This window comes from Lampetra fluviatilis, chromosome 8, assembly GCF_964198595.1.
Source record: "Lampetra fluviatilis chromosome 8, kcLamFluv1.1, whole genome shotgun sequence".
NCBI lineage: Eukaryota > Metazoa > Chordata > Hyperoartia > Petromyzontiformes > Petromyzontidae > Lampetra > Lampetra fluviatilis.
Genome location: NC_136282.1, coordinates 11,940,627 through 11,956,168, shown reverse-complemented (window position 1 = coordinate 11,956,168; position 15,542 = coordinate 11,940,627). Strand labels below are relative to the sequence as shown.

Sequence of the window (15,542 nt, the reverse complement as noted above, 5' to 3'; positions counted from 1 at the left end):
GCATCAAACCCACGACCCCCTGTGTACCAGGCGAGGGAGTTAACATTCCCTAGCCACCGTGGGAAGGTTGACCAGGTTCCTTGGGTATACATGCATTGAAACTGTTTCTTGGGGCACATTGTCAAGAATATATTTGTCTTGGTTACGAGAATGTACAGTCTTCTGGATTCACAAAGACGACTGGAACGTTCACTCCTTCCGCCAGCAGTGGCCTGACCAAGTAATTTCAAGAGCTGCCCTTTTTAATCCTTACATCACCCCTCCCCGCCACGTCACTACTACTACTATTATTATTGAGCTGCGGGTAAATGCGGCAGAATCGCACGCGGGCTACTCCAGCTCTGCGCTGCCGCACCTGCAGCCCACACGGTCCGCTCTCGCAACGTCGAGTGAAGAATGTTGCGCGGGAGGAAAGAGGTAATCAGCCTCTTTCACCCCCACACACACACACAAAAACACAACCGCCTTCATCATCAACCCAACCAGGGACACTCGAGCGGAAGTGTTACATTTTTAAAAGCCTTCCACAACAAACGGCAACAACAAAACCCGCACAGCAAGACAAAGACACAGATCCCCCGAGTAGCCTTAATGGACTCTTGGGGCAAGTGCTGTTAGTGAGCACCTTTGAAGGCCGGCACTGTGGCACACGAGGGGGGTGGGTGGCCAGCACCATGCCCGGCCGCCTTTGTCTCCCAAGCGGCGACGTTTACTACACACCTCACCAGGTAACTCATTAGAGGCTGAGTCGACCGGTTCCGATAATTGTCAATGATGTTGACCATGAGCGGGAATCGAACCCGGGTCACTGGGTTAGTAGCGCAGCGCATTAAACCGCAACACTACCCCTCCCCGCTTACACACACACTCACACTCGTCTTGCGAACGGTAACATCTCACCAGGCGTGGGCTAAAACATTAAACAAAAGGAGAATTGCGGGAGGGGGGAGGCGAGAATGGGAAAAAAAATGAATTTTTTTTCACTTAAGAGGACATCATGAGGGTGATTTCACCCCTGAGGCCAAAGTGAAAATGCTCTGCGGGGATGTCGAGAGAGGCGATGCGTCTTCATCGCTGGGTCTCACGTTTCTATGGAATTCTCCGGGCGACGCTAAGCCGACTTTTCTCTCACTGCGGTGACTCACGTTAAAAATGGAGCCCACGGACGCCACTGTGAGCCATCGCTCCCTCTCCCGGCTCCCTCTCCCGGCCTCCTCTTCTGGCCATCTCTCCCGGCCACCTCTCCCGCCGTCTCTCCCGGTGACCTCTCCCGGTCACCTCTCCCGGCCACCTCTCCCGCCGTCTTTCCCGGCTCTCTCTCCCGGCCGTTTCTCCCAGCCACCTCTCCCGGCCACCTCTCCCGGCCGTCTCTCCTGGCCACCTCTCCCGCCGTCTCTCCCGCCATCTCTCCCGGCTCTCTCTCCCGGCCGTCTCTCCCGGCCACCTCTCCCGGCCGCCTCTCCCGCCGTCTCTCCCGGCCACCTCTCCCGGCCACCTCTCCTGGCCACCTCTCCCATCCCCTTGGCGGACTTTTCCTAAGTTAGGAGGCGTCGCCTGCGGACGATGCCAATTTTTTCTTCCCGCTCCTAATTAGCCGAGCAATTAACGCTGCTCTGCGAGCCGCCGCGTAATTGATTGCACCTTAACGTTTAATATTCTTACCTATGACTTCGCCCAGAGGTCTGCTTGCTAGCGGGAGAGCTCGGGCAACTACAGGCTTCAAAAGCGGAGAGCTTCAGGCTTCAAAAGCGGAGAGAGAAAAAAACACATCGGATGGGCAAGCTGGTCCTCCAGTAACCTACCTGGGCTTCAAAAGAGCCCTTTTTGAGACAGGGCTTGGAATGTCACTTGTAAGATTAAGCTTTTATATTATTTAGGGTGAGACGTCTGTAATGTCATGAAGGGAGGAAAATGTAACATTTTAATGGCAGTAATCATTAATTGGGGGTTTGGGGTGGGGAAAGTGGTGGTAAGTGCACTGCAGCATGACCCGAGTTAGATTCCTGGTCACACTGATGAGCGTGCACTGACAGCGTGGTGAAGTATGTTCGAAAGATCCCCATGACCGACACGGTATGGAGGAGGTCTTTATCCGGCAGGGCTGAGTTTTATTTAATTTTTTGTGTGTGTAAGACTGTTTTAACCACGCATGAAGTCATCAATAAAAATTGAGCCTTAATCTCAAGATGCATCCATCACATTGCGCGAGAATCAATTATTTACAATGTATGCAAATTATATGCAAATGCAACATTTTGGCAAATAAAGCCACCAAAAATGCACAAACGAGACCGAAATTTTTTTTTAAACAATACAAATGAGATGTCATCGCTCATTTGCATATTTTCAGTTCTCAATTAAAATGCCACTAAGTGTTTGCAGACTGTGCAAAATATATCTCACACTATGCATGAGGGTAAGCACACGTGAAAAGACTTTTCAAGAAAAAAATCTGCACTATTAATCCACTACTGAATGAAGACCGCCTCATGGTGGTGCCAGGTATGCGCTTTTCTTGACTATACTTGACCACAGGGTATTACGGTGGCAAGATGTTAACTACCTCGCCTGGTGTACAGGAGGTCGCTGATTCGATCCCAGCCCTGATGCCGATGTAATGTGAGGATATATCCGGCTCAATGACGTATCACAACGCGTCATGATGATTGGCTCTGCCGGTCCTGGTCTATAGCCAATGGGGGGAAGCCTAGGGGCGTGGCCCTGACATAATGGAAAGGTGACAGCTGTAAGTAGAGGATTGGTTCTGCTGGCTTTGGCCACAGCCAATGGGGAGATGAGTCAAGGGTGTGGTCCCGGGAGCTTACGAGGGAGCCTGGAATATTCCATGGAGGCTAACCAGGATTGGTGTAAACGTACCGCGTGACCCGGGAATTAAATAGGGGTGGAGACGAACGACACGTGGTCAGAACGGGAACGAACAGAGGAAGGGGGCCACGCGGGAGCGGGGCTCCGGGTTGCCACGTGGCGGTGCGTCTCTCTCTATCTATCCCTCTCACGCTGCCTGTCAGCAGCGTGAAGGAAAGCTGTAATACAAGTTGAATAAAAGACGGATTCCAGAAGTCGCCTCAATGACCTTTATTACACCTATATAAATGGAGTTGGCATATTCTCCCCGTGGTCCACGTGGGATTTTTCTCAAGGTCCTCCGTGGTTTTCCTCCACATTTATAACTGTGTGTTTCGAGTAAATTTCCACGCAATAAGCCACTTCGTTGAGCTGTTATTTGTGGCCCGGTCTCTTTGGAAAAAATAGCTATTTAGCTCAGTGGGCTTTAGCTGGTAAAATCTATTTATTTGTAATAGTTTAATACTTCACCCTGCTGGTCAGTGTGAGTTGGTGAAGGGAGGCGAGGAAGAGGATGGAACCAGGACCAGTGCAGATAAGCTGTGGCCAGGAATCACAACCGGACTTCCCAGTTATTGGTGCCGTGACACCTTTTTTATCCGAGCTAATTTTTTTTCAAACATAAGCCCGCACGCGTAATCGTTCGCAACAGTTTAACGGCGACTGCTTAACCCGTTTTATCTGCAGCTCATCTAGGGCTTGGTTCTCTCCCTTCACTCCCCCTCTTTGTTTCCCGATTAAACCAAAACGTAGAGCTTACTTGCGCATGTACCTAACCTTTTGCTGGTGCTTCTTGCTCTCGGCACCGCCGAACTCCCTTGCGAAAGAGCTGGGCTAAGACGGGACCATCCGTGTCACAAATCAAATAAACTTAAAACCTATTGTGCATGCATCCTGCGAGAGCCGTGTTGATCACTACAACTCCGGCTTCTTTGTTCACGACTCGTCTCTCCTACCAAGTGAAGTCACGTGTTACGAGTAAATGTGTTCCGTATGTAACTATTGCGTGTAAATGTTTCTTATTCAGCACGGGTAATTTTGCTTAGGTCCCTTTTGTTCAGCAGGAGGAACAACTGGATGAGGGAATGTATGAAGCTTAGGGATGTAATGTTAATTATTAAGAAAAGTAGGTGGGCCTGGGGAAGGACATTGTTAGTAGGGATGGTGGCCAGTGGGTCAAGACTAACGATGGGAGTGGCAGCCAAGAGAATAAAACGCACTGGAGATGGACGGGTAAAATCAGATCGTGTACCGGTGATAGGTTGGATTTGAACAATCGCAGAACTGAGATGGTAGCGGCTTACAGGGGTGTTCATCCAGCAGTGGATTGATCATGGCTGCTGCTGATGATGATGCAATTATTCACCGTCATGATCTGGTATCACGATTTGACTTAAGGATCGTGTGTTTTATCAGCCCTGAAAGGAATAACTGGCGTATAAAATGCAAAAGGTTTGCACAAAAAAGGTTAAGTAATTAATTCGTACATGCATGATCAGATGCATGTATAAAACCATGCAGTAAGGATCTTAAGAATTTAAGTAAATAAAATAGTCGTTACGTTCCTAGAATGTATACTGCTTATAGTACATGTGCAGTGTGGCCAACTAATCTCTGCTACCTTCACGGCACAGAGAGGCCCTCATCCAGCGGTGGATTGACAAAAGGGCCGTGCATGCAGATTGCACGCATGTGGTCCAGAGTTGAGCACACTGCACTACGCCCGCTGCCACAGTGGTCATACCTGGGCTTCGCAGCAAGGAGAGCCTGGGTTCAATTCCCGAATCGAGCGCCTGTCTGCGTGGGGTTTACATGTTCTCTCCCTGTTCTGCATGGGTTTCCTCTTGGCTTGTGTCATAGCTAAAAGCAACATACAATGTAACAGGTTGTGGCCAAAGATCCCAATGCTTAACAAAATTACCTGCGAAATGATGATACTCGATTGGGCTTACACGTGGCAATAGTCGCCCCCGATTGCAAAAAAGGAAAATGGCAGGAATCTCCTGAAAAGAGTCAAGAGACTTAGTGAGGCTTTTTTTGGTACACAAACATATTAATAATAATAACAACGATTACGCCTCAGCATGCACATCACCAAGGACAATTAGTTTTGGAACCTGGGCTGGCCCTCCTCTAGATTGACTCAGCCGAAATTTACTACCTAACGTGGTACACGGCCATGTGCATATCGCGCAGCTGATCGTGCCACCCCGTGCCTCGTTTGCGCGGACACGCAATTTTGGAAAAAAATAAAAACACGAGAACGCTAAGACAGAATTATGCACCGTCAACCATTCTCTACCCACTGCCAGATTAAGCTTTCTTACGTCGGTTGCCATCATCTCCACAACAATTCCACACTTCCCACCCCCCTCCTTCTCCAGGGAAAAGGATTAAAGAAGCCTAATTGATAACGCACGGAAGTGCTTCATCCCAGTTGCCTTTTAAACGGCCTCCTCTTCAGAGTAGAAATGAGCCTGCTTGCTGCCAGCTGGTCACAAGTCTTGTTAGGATTATGTTCCAACACGGTTTAATTACAGACAAGGCACACGCCATGTCTGCCCATGGATGGTAAAGTACTCCAACAGAGCATACACAGCTGTGGCGGCAGCGGCATTGCCACTGCGGAGAAAGAGAAGCTTCGGGACGCTATCGCCAAACCCACGCTCGCAGGCCTGACATGAGGCCGGGAACAACATCGATTGCTTTTCTTGCTTCCTCTGAAAGAAAAAAAACCCCAAAAACAAAACAGCAATGTTTCAAGTGCAAAAAAAGTGTTCTCTATTTTCCTGCACCGCAGAATTATGCGTCTGGGAAAAATAATTTGCCACTCCAAGTTGGCATGAACTTGGGTCCCCTCAATCAGCCCTGGCTTGGGGGAAACGGTGGTGGCTGTTGCAGCTGTGCCGATAAGTCAATCAATGCCAACATTCTGAACTTGCACAAAGTGTGGTGCAGGGACATCTCTTTTTAAAATTATGCCCTGACAAAGAAAGAGAGGGGGGCGGACTGTAATCAGCGTTTGCCAAATGGTGAAGTGCTACTTCACTAGTGGCCAATGCGCTCGACACATTGAGTCGGCGTATTTTGGCCTACTCTTCCACGACGCCTGGTCAGGCGTCTTGGAAGAGGTGGCAGTACCTACGCTGTTACCTCACCGCGCATCACTCTACCGATCGGCTAACCCTGGCGTACCCACTTATACAGCTGGGTGAACAGAGGCGGGGGATTTAAGAAAATGCGTCCACTGTTTGTGACGGGGTACTGCAACATCGGACCGTGGCCGTCCAGTGCTCGATGAGCTGCATTGGCTTCGGGTTGCCGAACAAATACGTTATTGTACGGTCGCGCTCATTACACACACGAAGTGCTTTCAACAAATGAACCACACTTCATCATGGGGCCTCTCCTGGCAGTATCAAAATATAAGAATAGGTTTTTACTCTTTCTGGCAGAAAGGGTAAAACTTATTCTTATAGAACCACAACACCTTGCTGATCTCGTAAAGGAACATAAACCACCATCACGCAAACTCCGGTCATCCTCGGAGCAGCAGCAGCAGCTTTTGACTAGCCATCGAATAAAGACGGTCACTGCATCGCGCGCTTTCAGATGTGCTCCTGTGGCTGTCTGGAACGCTCTCTTCCTTCTAGTTTGAAAACTAATTTATTTAGAACTGCTTTTTGTGTTTATAGTCTTGGTCTTTCGGTAAAGTCACGTAGATAGGTAAAAAAAAGAATAAAAAAATAACAGAAAACTACGACGTTTCAATCGCCTGTTATTTTTCTGTTATTTTGATTATTTTCTTTGACCCTATCTACGTGACTTTACCGAAAGACCAAAGAACATGAATTCCTGCAGTCACGAAAGCTTTAAGTCAAGATTTTTGTGTTTAGTTCATCGTTATTTCCCAGCACCTCCAATTTGCATGGTTGGCTACGTACTGTGCGAAAGAAGTTCAACGTACAGAAAGAACCGGCGACCTCTTGATTGCAAGTCGAGTGTTCGCTATTCTACCATGGCAACATATTTGGCAAAAGATAACTGGATATAGAATGGCACAAAAAATACCATTGCAATCATTTCCTCCACAACGGTCTCACTGTATACTCCAGGAGGAACCGACTGCCCACGTCACCCATGCGTACCATGGTACGCTCCAAATTAATAATAACACCAGCAACCGCAGTCACACAGGGGGGGGGGGGGTTGGTAGCTGTTTAGTGTGTGTGGCACTGATCCATTTCTTTGCAGGGGTGGCGGAGAAGTTACAAACATATCCGCCGCACCTCCGATTAGCGCTATTGGCTACGTACGGTGCGAAAGAATTCAAACATACGTACATATCCGGCTTAGTGTGCCGAAACTGCAGGCAGTGTGGCTAAGCCATGACAAACCAGGCTCTGAGCCATTATAACTTTGTGACTCAGCTTCATCCGATAGCTAAGAGCACCGACTCTCAAGGACGTCGCGAGGGGGCAATGCAAACTGTGGTGGTTCGAATAATATTAGACTGTACGGGGAAAAGTATCGCTTGATGTGCTTTCGTTGTGATGTGTAACGTTCCTCTCCACGTGCTGGGAGCTTCTTAAGTTCTTCGGCTCCTGATAGAAGGGTCCGGTATGAAACGTCGGACATCGTGCCAAAACAACGCGCGATACAACCGGGAAACAACTCGGAGAACCGCAGACCGCAATCGGGGAAAACCTTACGCAGCCCGCGTGCATTTTTCCGGACGATGGGTTCTTGAAACAGTTACAGAGAGTGCCTAGAATTGTGATGTCTCGTGTCAAATGTTTCTAATGACTGTGCAAAGAGCACAGGTGTACAAGTTGGGGTACTTTGGAAAATGCTTTACTTGTAAAGGTTTCCAACAACAAACAAAACACCCTGGCAGACTGGTGCCACCATTCCAACTTGCCGTGGATATTGACGTATTTTTTTTACCTTGCGAGATTATGAGACGAATTAAAGCAATACTTTGTTTTCATTAAATTTTTTACGCCTCGGCTAAAAAAGTTTAAAATCGTGTATGTACTCCGTGCGTACTCCACGCCTACTCCACTCCTACTCCATGCGTACTCCATGCGTACTCCGTGCCTACTCCGTGCACACGTTTTACGCAACGAGAGAAAATAAACCGACAATGGCCGCTGTTGTTACTGTTGCACGAATCGCATTTCTTCAATGCGACAACCCCGAAGTTTCCCAGAAATTCGGCCGCTCGAATGGGCTTCCGAGCTGCCGCCAAAGGTGGCCCGTTGAAACGCCTCTGAGAAATGTTGTTCCCGCAAAAGAAAAAAACACAATTTATGAAAACAAAGTGAAAACAACATGTATAATTTAAGTGGGGGGGGGGGGAGGGGTGGGAGAGGCAAACAGCCCCATGCTCGGCATAAATTATAGACGAGGAAGTTTGATTGGGACGGTGGCGGCGGTTGGCGGCGCGTTGTAATCTCAGCGCTGCGGCTGCTGACGCCACGCTGGGCACGAGTCTGCGTTACCTTTTAAATAGGAAATTAAATTTTCAGAGTGCAAGTCAAGGACACGTGAAAAGACGATCTGGATATTTTGGGGGGCGAAGGGAGGTGGAGGCAGGTAAAGAAAAAAAAATCTTGTTCACGATCTGGGGTTCCAACCTTGGCACATACCCCCCCCCCCCCCCATCGCTCTGGGTGTGGAATTACAGTATTTACTTTTCATCTACTGCTGAAAATGAGCCTAGGGGAAGGAAGGCTCGTGACACTGATGTTGTTAGGAGGTGCACGACGGAGGTGTGGTGCTAAAGCGATGGTGGTGTTGTGGTGTGGTGATGTGTGAGGTATGGGGAGGGGGGGTGTGGTGAGCGTTAGTCTCGTGGTTAGCGCGCTGAGTTACAAGCCCGGCGACCCGGGTTCGATTTCTGGTCACTGTCGACCCCAGTGACAATTATCTGAACCGTTCCTGGACTTCCCCTAAATCGACTCAGCCTCAAAATTAGTATCTAGCACGGTGCGTAAACGTCACCACTGGGGGAGACAACGGCGGTCGGGCGTGGTGCTGGCCACCCACCCCCTCGTGTGCCGTGCCGGCCATCATAGGCGCTGATCGCTAACAGCACTTGCCTCGACAGCATGTTAAGGATATACGGGGGATCTTTGTCTTTGGTAGGGGGGGGTGTCACCATAGCAGGAGGAGGAGGGCAGTACAGCCAAGTGTGATGTGGGCTGCGAGATGTGGGGCAGTGCTGTGGAGAGTGAGGTTTGTGAACTATATGGTGATCTGGCTCGGTGCTTCTCAAGCACAGGGGGTTGCCACGTGTCCTACTTTTTCCAGGATTGTCTTATACTTAAGGTAGCCACTGCTGTCTTGGAAAACCTGTAAGTCTTCCCAGGACACTGAAAGTCACGGTTATTGCAAATTGCTTAATACCCATAATAATACACCACTCAAAACAATGCGTTTGCATGTCGTGTACCCCAAAGCTCCTGGTGATATTACGAGAAATTATTTTCCTTCCCATGATTCATCCCAGTTTTTTCCATTGCACAGCAGAGGTGGCAACCCTACCCAAACACCAGTCGTCCATCTTCAAGATCGCCAACGATCCTTTGCGTGCGATGTGCGGCTGCCTCATTTGCATTTGAATTGGGAAAAGATCTGCGATGGTGGGAAGCCGTGCCAGGAAGGCGGTGGGGGGTGTGGGGCTGGCAGGGTGAGGCCTGGGGTTTTTTTGGGGGTAATCACTGCTGGAGCCCATGGTGAGTGGCACACAGAGGTGAGGTGGACGAAGTGAGGGTGATGCAATAGAGGACAGCCGAGTTGGCGGGGTGTATCGTTCAGAGCGACGATTTAAAATCTCATGCTTTTGTTAATCCTCTGCTGGATGAGGGCCTCCCTACAGGATGCTGGTCACGGGGGTTGTTTGACCATACTTCACCACGCTGGTTAATGTGGGCCGGTGAAGTTGTGGGGGCTCAAGACTGGTTCGTATTTTGCTCAACAGTGGATGAACTCCGGTCACCAGGTTCATCGTGCAGTACCCATACCAACTGAGCCACAAACTACACCCCTTTGCCACTTTAGATCCCATCAACTCCAAAAATCACACTTGTTTACCAGTCAAAGGATGTAACACTCTTCACGTCCCTATCATCAGCCATCATCCATCTATGGCTCAATAAAAGGTATCCTGTCGACAGACCAAAAGCCAAACCCGGTGGCACACCGCTGCTAGAAATTGTAAACAACCAATTCTTACACGGGCGATAAGCGTAACAATTGACTTTAAATCGACGATCCGATGCGTCGCTTTGTCCCCATAAATTGCCGCCAGCACACTGGCAAACGAGCAGGGGTCACAGGTGTGCGTTTTCCCCGACCTCTTTTCAAAAGAGACCTGGCTACAAATTACGCGACCACAGGGAGAACACGCAAACTCCAAATATTCAACAGGCGTCAGGGTCGGAATTGAACCTATAACCTCCTGTATACCAGGCGAAGTAGTTAACATCTCGCCACCATGCCCCCCCCCCAGTGCATGGAGAGAAGATCAGCGGAGTAAGATCACCGACCGGGATTTTAACCTTACAAGAAGCGCAGGGAGGCTAAGTGGGTTGACCCAACTTCACGCCAAGAGACGTGACCACGAGCACAGGGCGAGACTCGGCGGCGAACCCTCCGACCTCCTGCAAACCGGGCGAGGCGGTGAACATCTCGCCACCGTGATGCTTGCCCCCCCCCCCCCCCAGGTCTCCTTGCGGCTAGCGAAACCGACGCGCGGCGCTCGGGGGCCTCACCTCGATGAGGAAGTCTCCGACTTTCAGCCCAGCCCTGCTGGCCACGCCGTCCTCGTCCACGGACTCGAGGTACTGCAGGGCTGGGAACGCGGCCGAAGGGGTGAACTCCTGCACGGGGACGTTCGCTGCGGGAGCGGGAAGGGAGCGTCGGGCGCCGGAAATGAAGGGCCAGAACAACAACAACGTTAAACGTTTTCAAACAGATTCGGAATCGTTGTTTACACCGGAGGAATCCGACGAGCTGTAATAAAGTTATTTTTCACAGATGTCCAGTAAGTGTGAATCAGAACGTTACAATAACAAACAAGACGAAAACACGATAGGAGTGCAAAGTATGGGAAAGGTAAGCAAATCACGAATATGTCTCTTACTATTTTACCAGGTAAAGCCCTCTGAGCTATGAGCTTCTTTTTCAGAAGCGACCAGGCCACAAATTATAGCTCAACGAAGTGACTCATCACGTGGACATTTATAGCAGCAGTCAAGTTATCTAAATAACCTAAAACGAGACGGGGGGGGGGGGATCAAACGACGCCACCAGCGAAGTTCCGGCGGTGGCCAAGGACACCGCGGCAATCCTGAACGTTTCCGCTGCGATGTTTTTCGACATGCCAGAGAGTACCGGCGAGTGAGCAGGAGGCTGGGGCTCACCAAATGAGAAAGTAAAACGCACGAGGTCCCTTTCATTTGAAGGTCATCGGCGCCGTTTATTCAGAAGCGCCGTCTCAAAGTCTGAGTTTATTTTCTTTTCTCCGAATCCACGGCACGTTGAGGAGGAGGCGGTTACACGATCACCACCCGTCTCGTATGTAGGTCACCGGTGAGCAGCGCCATATTATGCTCCGCAGCAGCAAGTTTCCCCCCACTTTGGGTTTTTTTTTTCATGAGCTTAACATGAAGGTAAAGGAAAAAAATATAATATAAACAGAGTACAACGTCGCGTCTCCAGCTATCTGGGGACTGAGGTATTGGCGGATAAGTGAAAGGTCAGATATGCGAACGTCAATAATATCTAGGGAAATGGACCGCAATATGCACATGAGTGTGCACGAGGTTCAGAGCACATTACCGTACTGCACGTATGAAAGGTCGTACAGTATTTGCGAAAAACGTAGAGAAAATGACAATTAAACCACGCACACACACTGCACTGGGTGTGGGCGATTAATTGTTCAAGGCGGATGTGTGACAGTCGAATACGCGACGTTTGTACCGCATGCCAATTTACGCAAAATTAAACTTACATCCTTGCAAGCCGCTTATTTCCCCATCACCCCCACCCCCTCCCATTCTCGTGACGACCTCCATAAACGAACACCCTCCACACGAATTCGTTTGACGCGAGGAAATTAGCTTGCACCCATTCATGTAATAATCCTGCAGCCGCATTTAGCAACATTACCGCCAGCACCAACAGTAGTAGTAGTAGAAGTCCCAGAGGTTTGTGGATGAGTCAATTGCAATGGCTGAGACAGCAGCCATAAGCCTTGCAACAAAATAATCAATTCACAAAATCCCTGCTGCTGCTGCTGCTGCTGCGGTGGTGGCGGCAGTGGCGGAGGACGTCCAAGGTTTTGTGCGTTTGTGATGTGGAGCTCAATGCTGCTCTGTGCGTGTGGATCACAAGAGGCAGCTTGCTGGCAGGGGGCGAGTGGGTTGGTGGGTGGGTGGGGGGGATATCTGTGTTCTGTGCAATGAAGCCCTTGGTTTGGACACTCGCCCTCCCGGTGGTGGTGCTCGCCCCGAGCATGAATTATACAGGGGTGGCCCAAAAGTCAGGACACATTTGGGCTATTCTATTAATTTGAACAAAGCGCATGGGGTTATTTCATTTGCTTCAACAAATGGTCAAAACCCGATTCCCGTTCGCCGCGAATGCGTGAAGCACGGTATTCCCTTCTGAAATACATCCTACGACTTTTTGTTTTTGAAGTCTACGGGTGCAGTCGTTGAGCGTGCATCAGTTATGTTTCATCTCGATTCGTCGAGGGCTCTTGGTCGAGTTTTGTTAACGACGGATTCGAGGTGGCCTCACAGGCCGAAAAAGAATAGATATTAATCATTATAGATGCAATACGAACTTAAAGAACTTGCAATTACATCCTGTAATGTTCGTGTTAAAATAAATGGAAATAAAGGAATGACACGTCATGGCTTTTTGGCCACACTGTATTTGGAGGCCCTCTTTCAAATGTACGACGGAATAGATTTAGAAAAGTAAAGGGGCAGCCCTGCAATAGCTGGCTCTCACCACTGCTGGTGGAGGGTCCTCCACTATATATATATGTACCCACAACCCCCTCCAGTGGGTGTTTCTGGCCTACTCTTCCACACAGGTCAGACGGCCTGTATATGTGCGTACAGTATGTTGAACTTCTTTCACACCGTACGTAGCCAACCGTGCTCATCGGAGGTGCGGCATGTATAAGAGATAGCGACAATATATATCAACTATGAGACCTCCTTTACCAGTGGCAAAATATAGTAGTAGGTTTTTACCCTTTAAACTGGTGTGGACCAATCAACTTCAAGGACAGTGCATATCATTATCATCATCAGAGTTGTTTCTTTTTGTTTGCATTTTGACTGCTTGTGTTGTGGTTATTGCAAACATGATGCCTTGTATAAAAGTGTCAGTTTTTGTACCAGTTGAAAGGGTAAAAACCTATTACAATATATATAAAGACGAAGGTGAGATTAGCAGAGGTGGGACAAAGTCATTGTTATGCAAGTCCAAGTCGAGTCGCAAGTCATCAAATTCATGACTCGAGTGTCTGACTCGAGTCCAAGTCACATGACTCGAGTCCACATCTCATAGGTGGGACAAAGTCATTGTCATGCAAGTCCAAGTCGAGTCGCAAGTCATCAAATTCATGACTCGAGTCTGACTCGAGTCCAAGTCACATGACTCGAGTCCACATCTCATAGGTGGGACAAAGTCATTGTTATGCAAGTCCAAGTCGAGTCGCAAGTCATCAAATTCATGACTCGAGTCTGACTCGAGTCCAAGTCACATGACTCGAGTCCACACCTCTGGAGATTAGCGAAATGCAGACAACAATAGAGATGCGGTGAGAGGATAGAGGATTGTTGCAGACTTGAAATAGATAAGATTAATTGAATTCATTACGTTAATTAGTGTGCCTATGTTAGTGATGATTTGAATACTTGACCCCTTGCACCACTTGGGGCATTCAACTTCTGCTGCTTAGAGTTTGCTCGTGCCCCGCACCACCATTGCCCTCCCACACGAACCTTTTTACTAAAAAAAATATGTAAAAAATACAATAAAATATAATCACGCGGATGTGCAATAATGAATGTTGGGGGGGGGGGGGGGTTGGTGAAATTAACACACACCTCCGCTGTGCAGGCAATAAAGCTCACTTGTCTGCGATGTGAAGGCATGAGTAAGTGAGTGGTGAGCACACACACACAGCAATCCTCATCAGCTGTAATTGGCTCTTTTCAGGATGGGTGCTGGTCCCGGTGGTAAAACCCAGCCAGCAGACCTGTACCTCGGAGACGAGCGGAGCCGTAAGCCTCGAGGCTTAGCCAACATCGCGCTAAGACTGAAACTTGATGATACTGATATACATAAGGATTACACGGTTGCATAGGTGGCGGTGGCGGGGGGGGGAATGTGTATAGATGTGTATGGGCAGAGGTTATGTTGCATAACATTTGAACCATACATGCTGTTTCTAGATATGTATAATATGGCAGGGAGGGGGCGGCAGGAGTGGTGGTGCAGTGGTTAGCGCACTGCGCTATAAACCCAGCAACCAAAGTTCGATTCCTGGCTGTGGTCGACATCAGTGCCGAGTGTTATGGGAACCAGTTCTGGCGGTTGCCCAAATCTCACCCTCCCCAGCACCACCGCCAACCACCCCCCCACTCAATCGTCCAGGCACCCCCTTCGATCCACCACCACCGCCAACCACCCCCCCACTCAATCGTCCAGGCACCCCCTTCGATCCACCACCACCGCCAACCACCCCCCCACTCAATCGTCCAGGCACCCCCTTCGATCCACCACCACCGCCAACCACCCCCCCACTCAATCGTCCAGGCACCCCCTTCGATCCACCACCACCGCCAACCACCCCCCCACTCAATCGTCCAGGCACCCCCTTCGATCCACCACCACCGCCAACCACCCCCCCACTCAAATGTCCACGCACCCCCTTCGATCCACCACCACCGCCAACCACCCCCCCACTCAAATGTCCACGCACCCCCTTCGATCCAGAAGTGGAACGACAATGGGCTAACCCGTTGTTGAACGCGAGATCGCGTTCGTCATTGCGCAACGACCATCGGCCGTGCCTGCCGACGTCGATGCAGACGAAATAATGATAGCAACAGTACAATAAGTCACTCCCCGACGTCTTGTAGGTCTTGTGATTTTAAATAAATCCGTCAAACGAATTATACACGAGGCACGACGTCGAATAAAAATGTCTGATTTTACATCGGCGGTGTCTGTTTCGGATTTCTTCCCCCCCCCCCCCCACCCCACACCTTGTCTTTTCAACCTTCCAGGACACGAGCACATTTAAAATATTTACGTCAAGGTTATACATTTTCATTCAAGCCACATGACAACGTGATTTTACTCGCGCACGGCATTTGGTTTCAAGAGACATTTTGCGCACCAGGGTCACCCCGCTTCCGTTGAGTCAAAGCGCAAAATGTTGTAGGCTCGCTGCAACGATTTCCAGCCACTAAACCTCGCCATTATATTCCGAGGCAAAGCGGCAAATCATTGCCATCATGCCCCATGCAAGGGAATGGCAGACGCCGCACGGAACAAATTGCCGTCAATAAAACGGAGGGGTGATGGCTGGCTGGCTACCGGCAACGCATGCTTACGCTGAACAAGATACAAATGCAGCC

General features: G+C 49.5%; 1 protein-coding gene across 7 annotated transcripts in view; it reads right to left on the bottom strand.

Annotated features, from left to right (window-relative positions):
- The window catches only part of LOC144933883 (SH3 and multiple ankyrin repeat domains protein 2-like), a 140,999-nt gene that overhangs the window by 50,209 nt on the left and 75,248 nt on the right, over positions 1-15,542 (bottom strand). For all 7 annotated transcript variants that reach the window (XM_078859158.1, XM_078859161.1, XM_078859160.1 and 4 more), the window contains one exon: positions 10,644-10,768. In XM_078859158.1, coding sequence (XP_078715284.1) covers positions 10,644-10,768 — 125 coding nt within the window. The remainder of the gene's footprint in view (positions 1-10,643; positions 10,769-15,542) is intronic.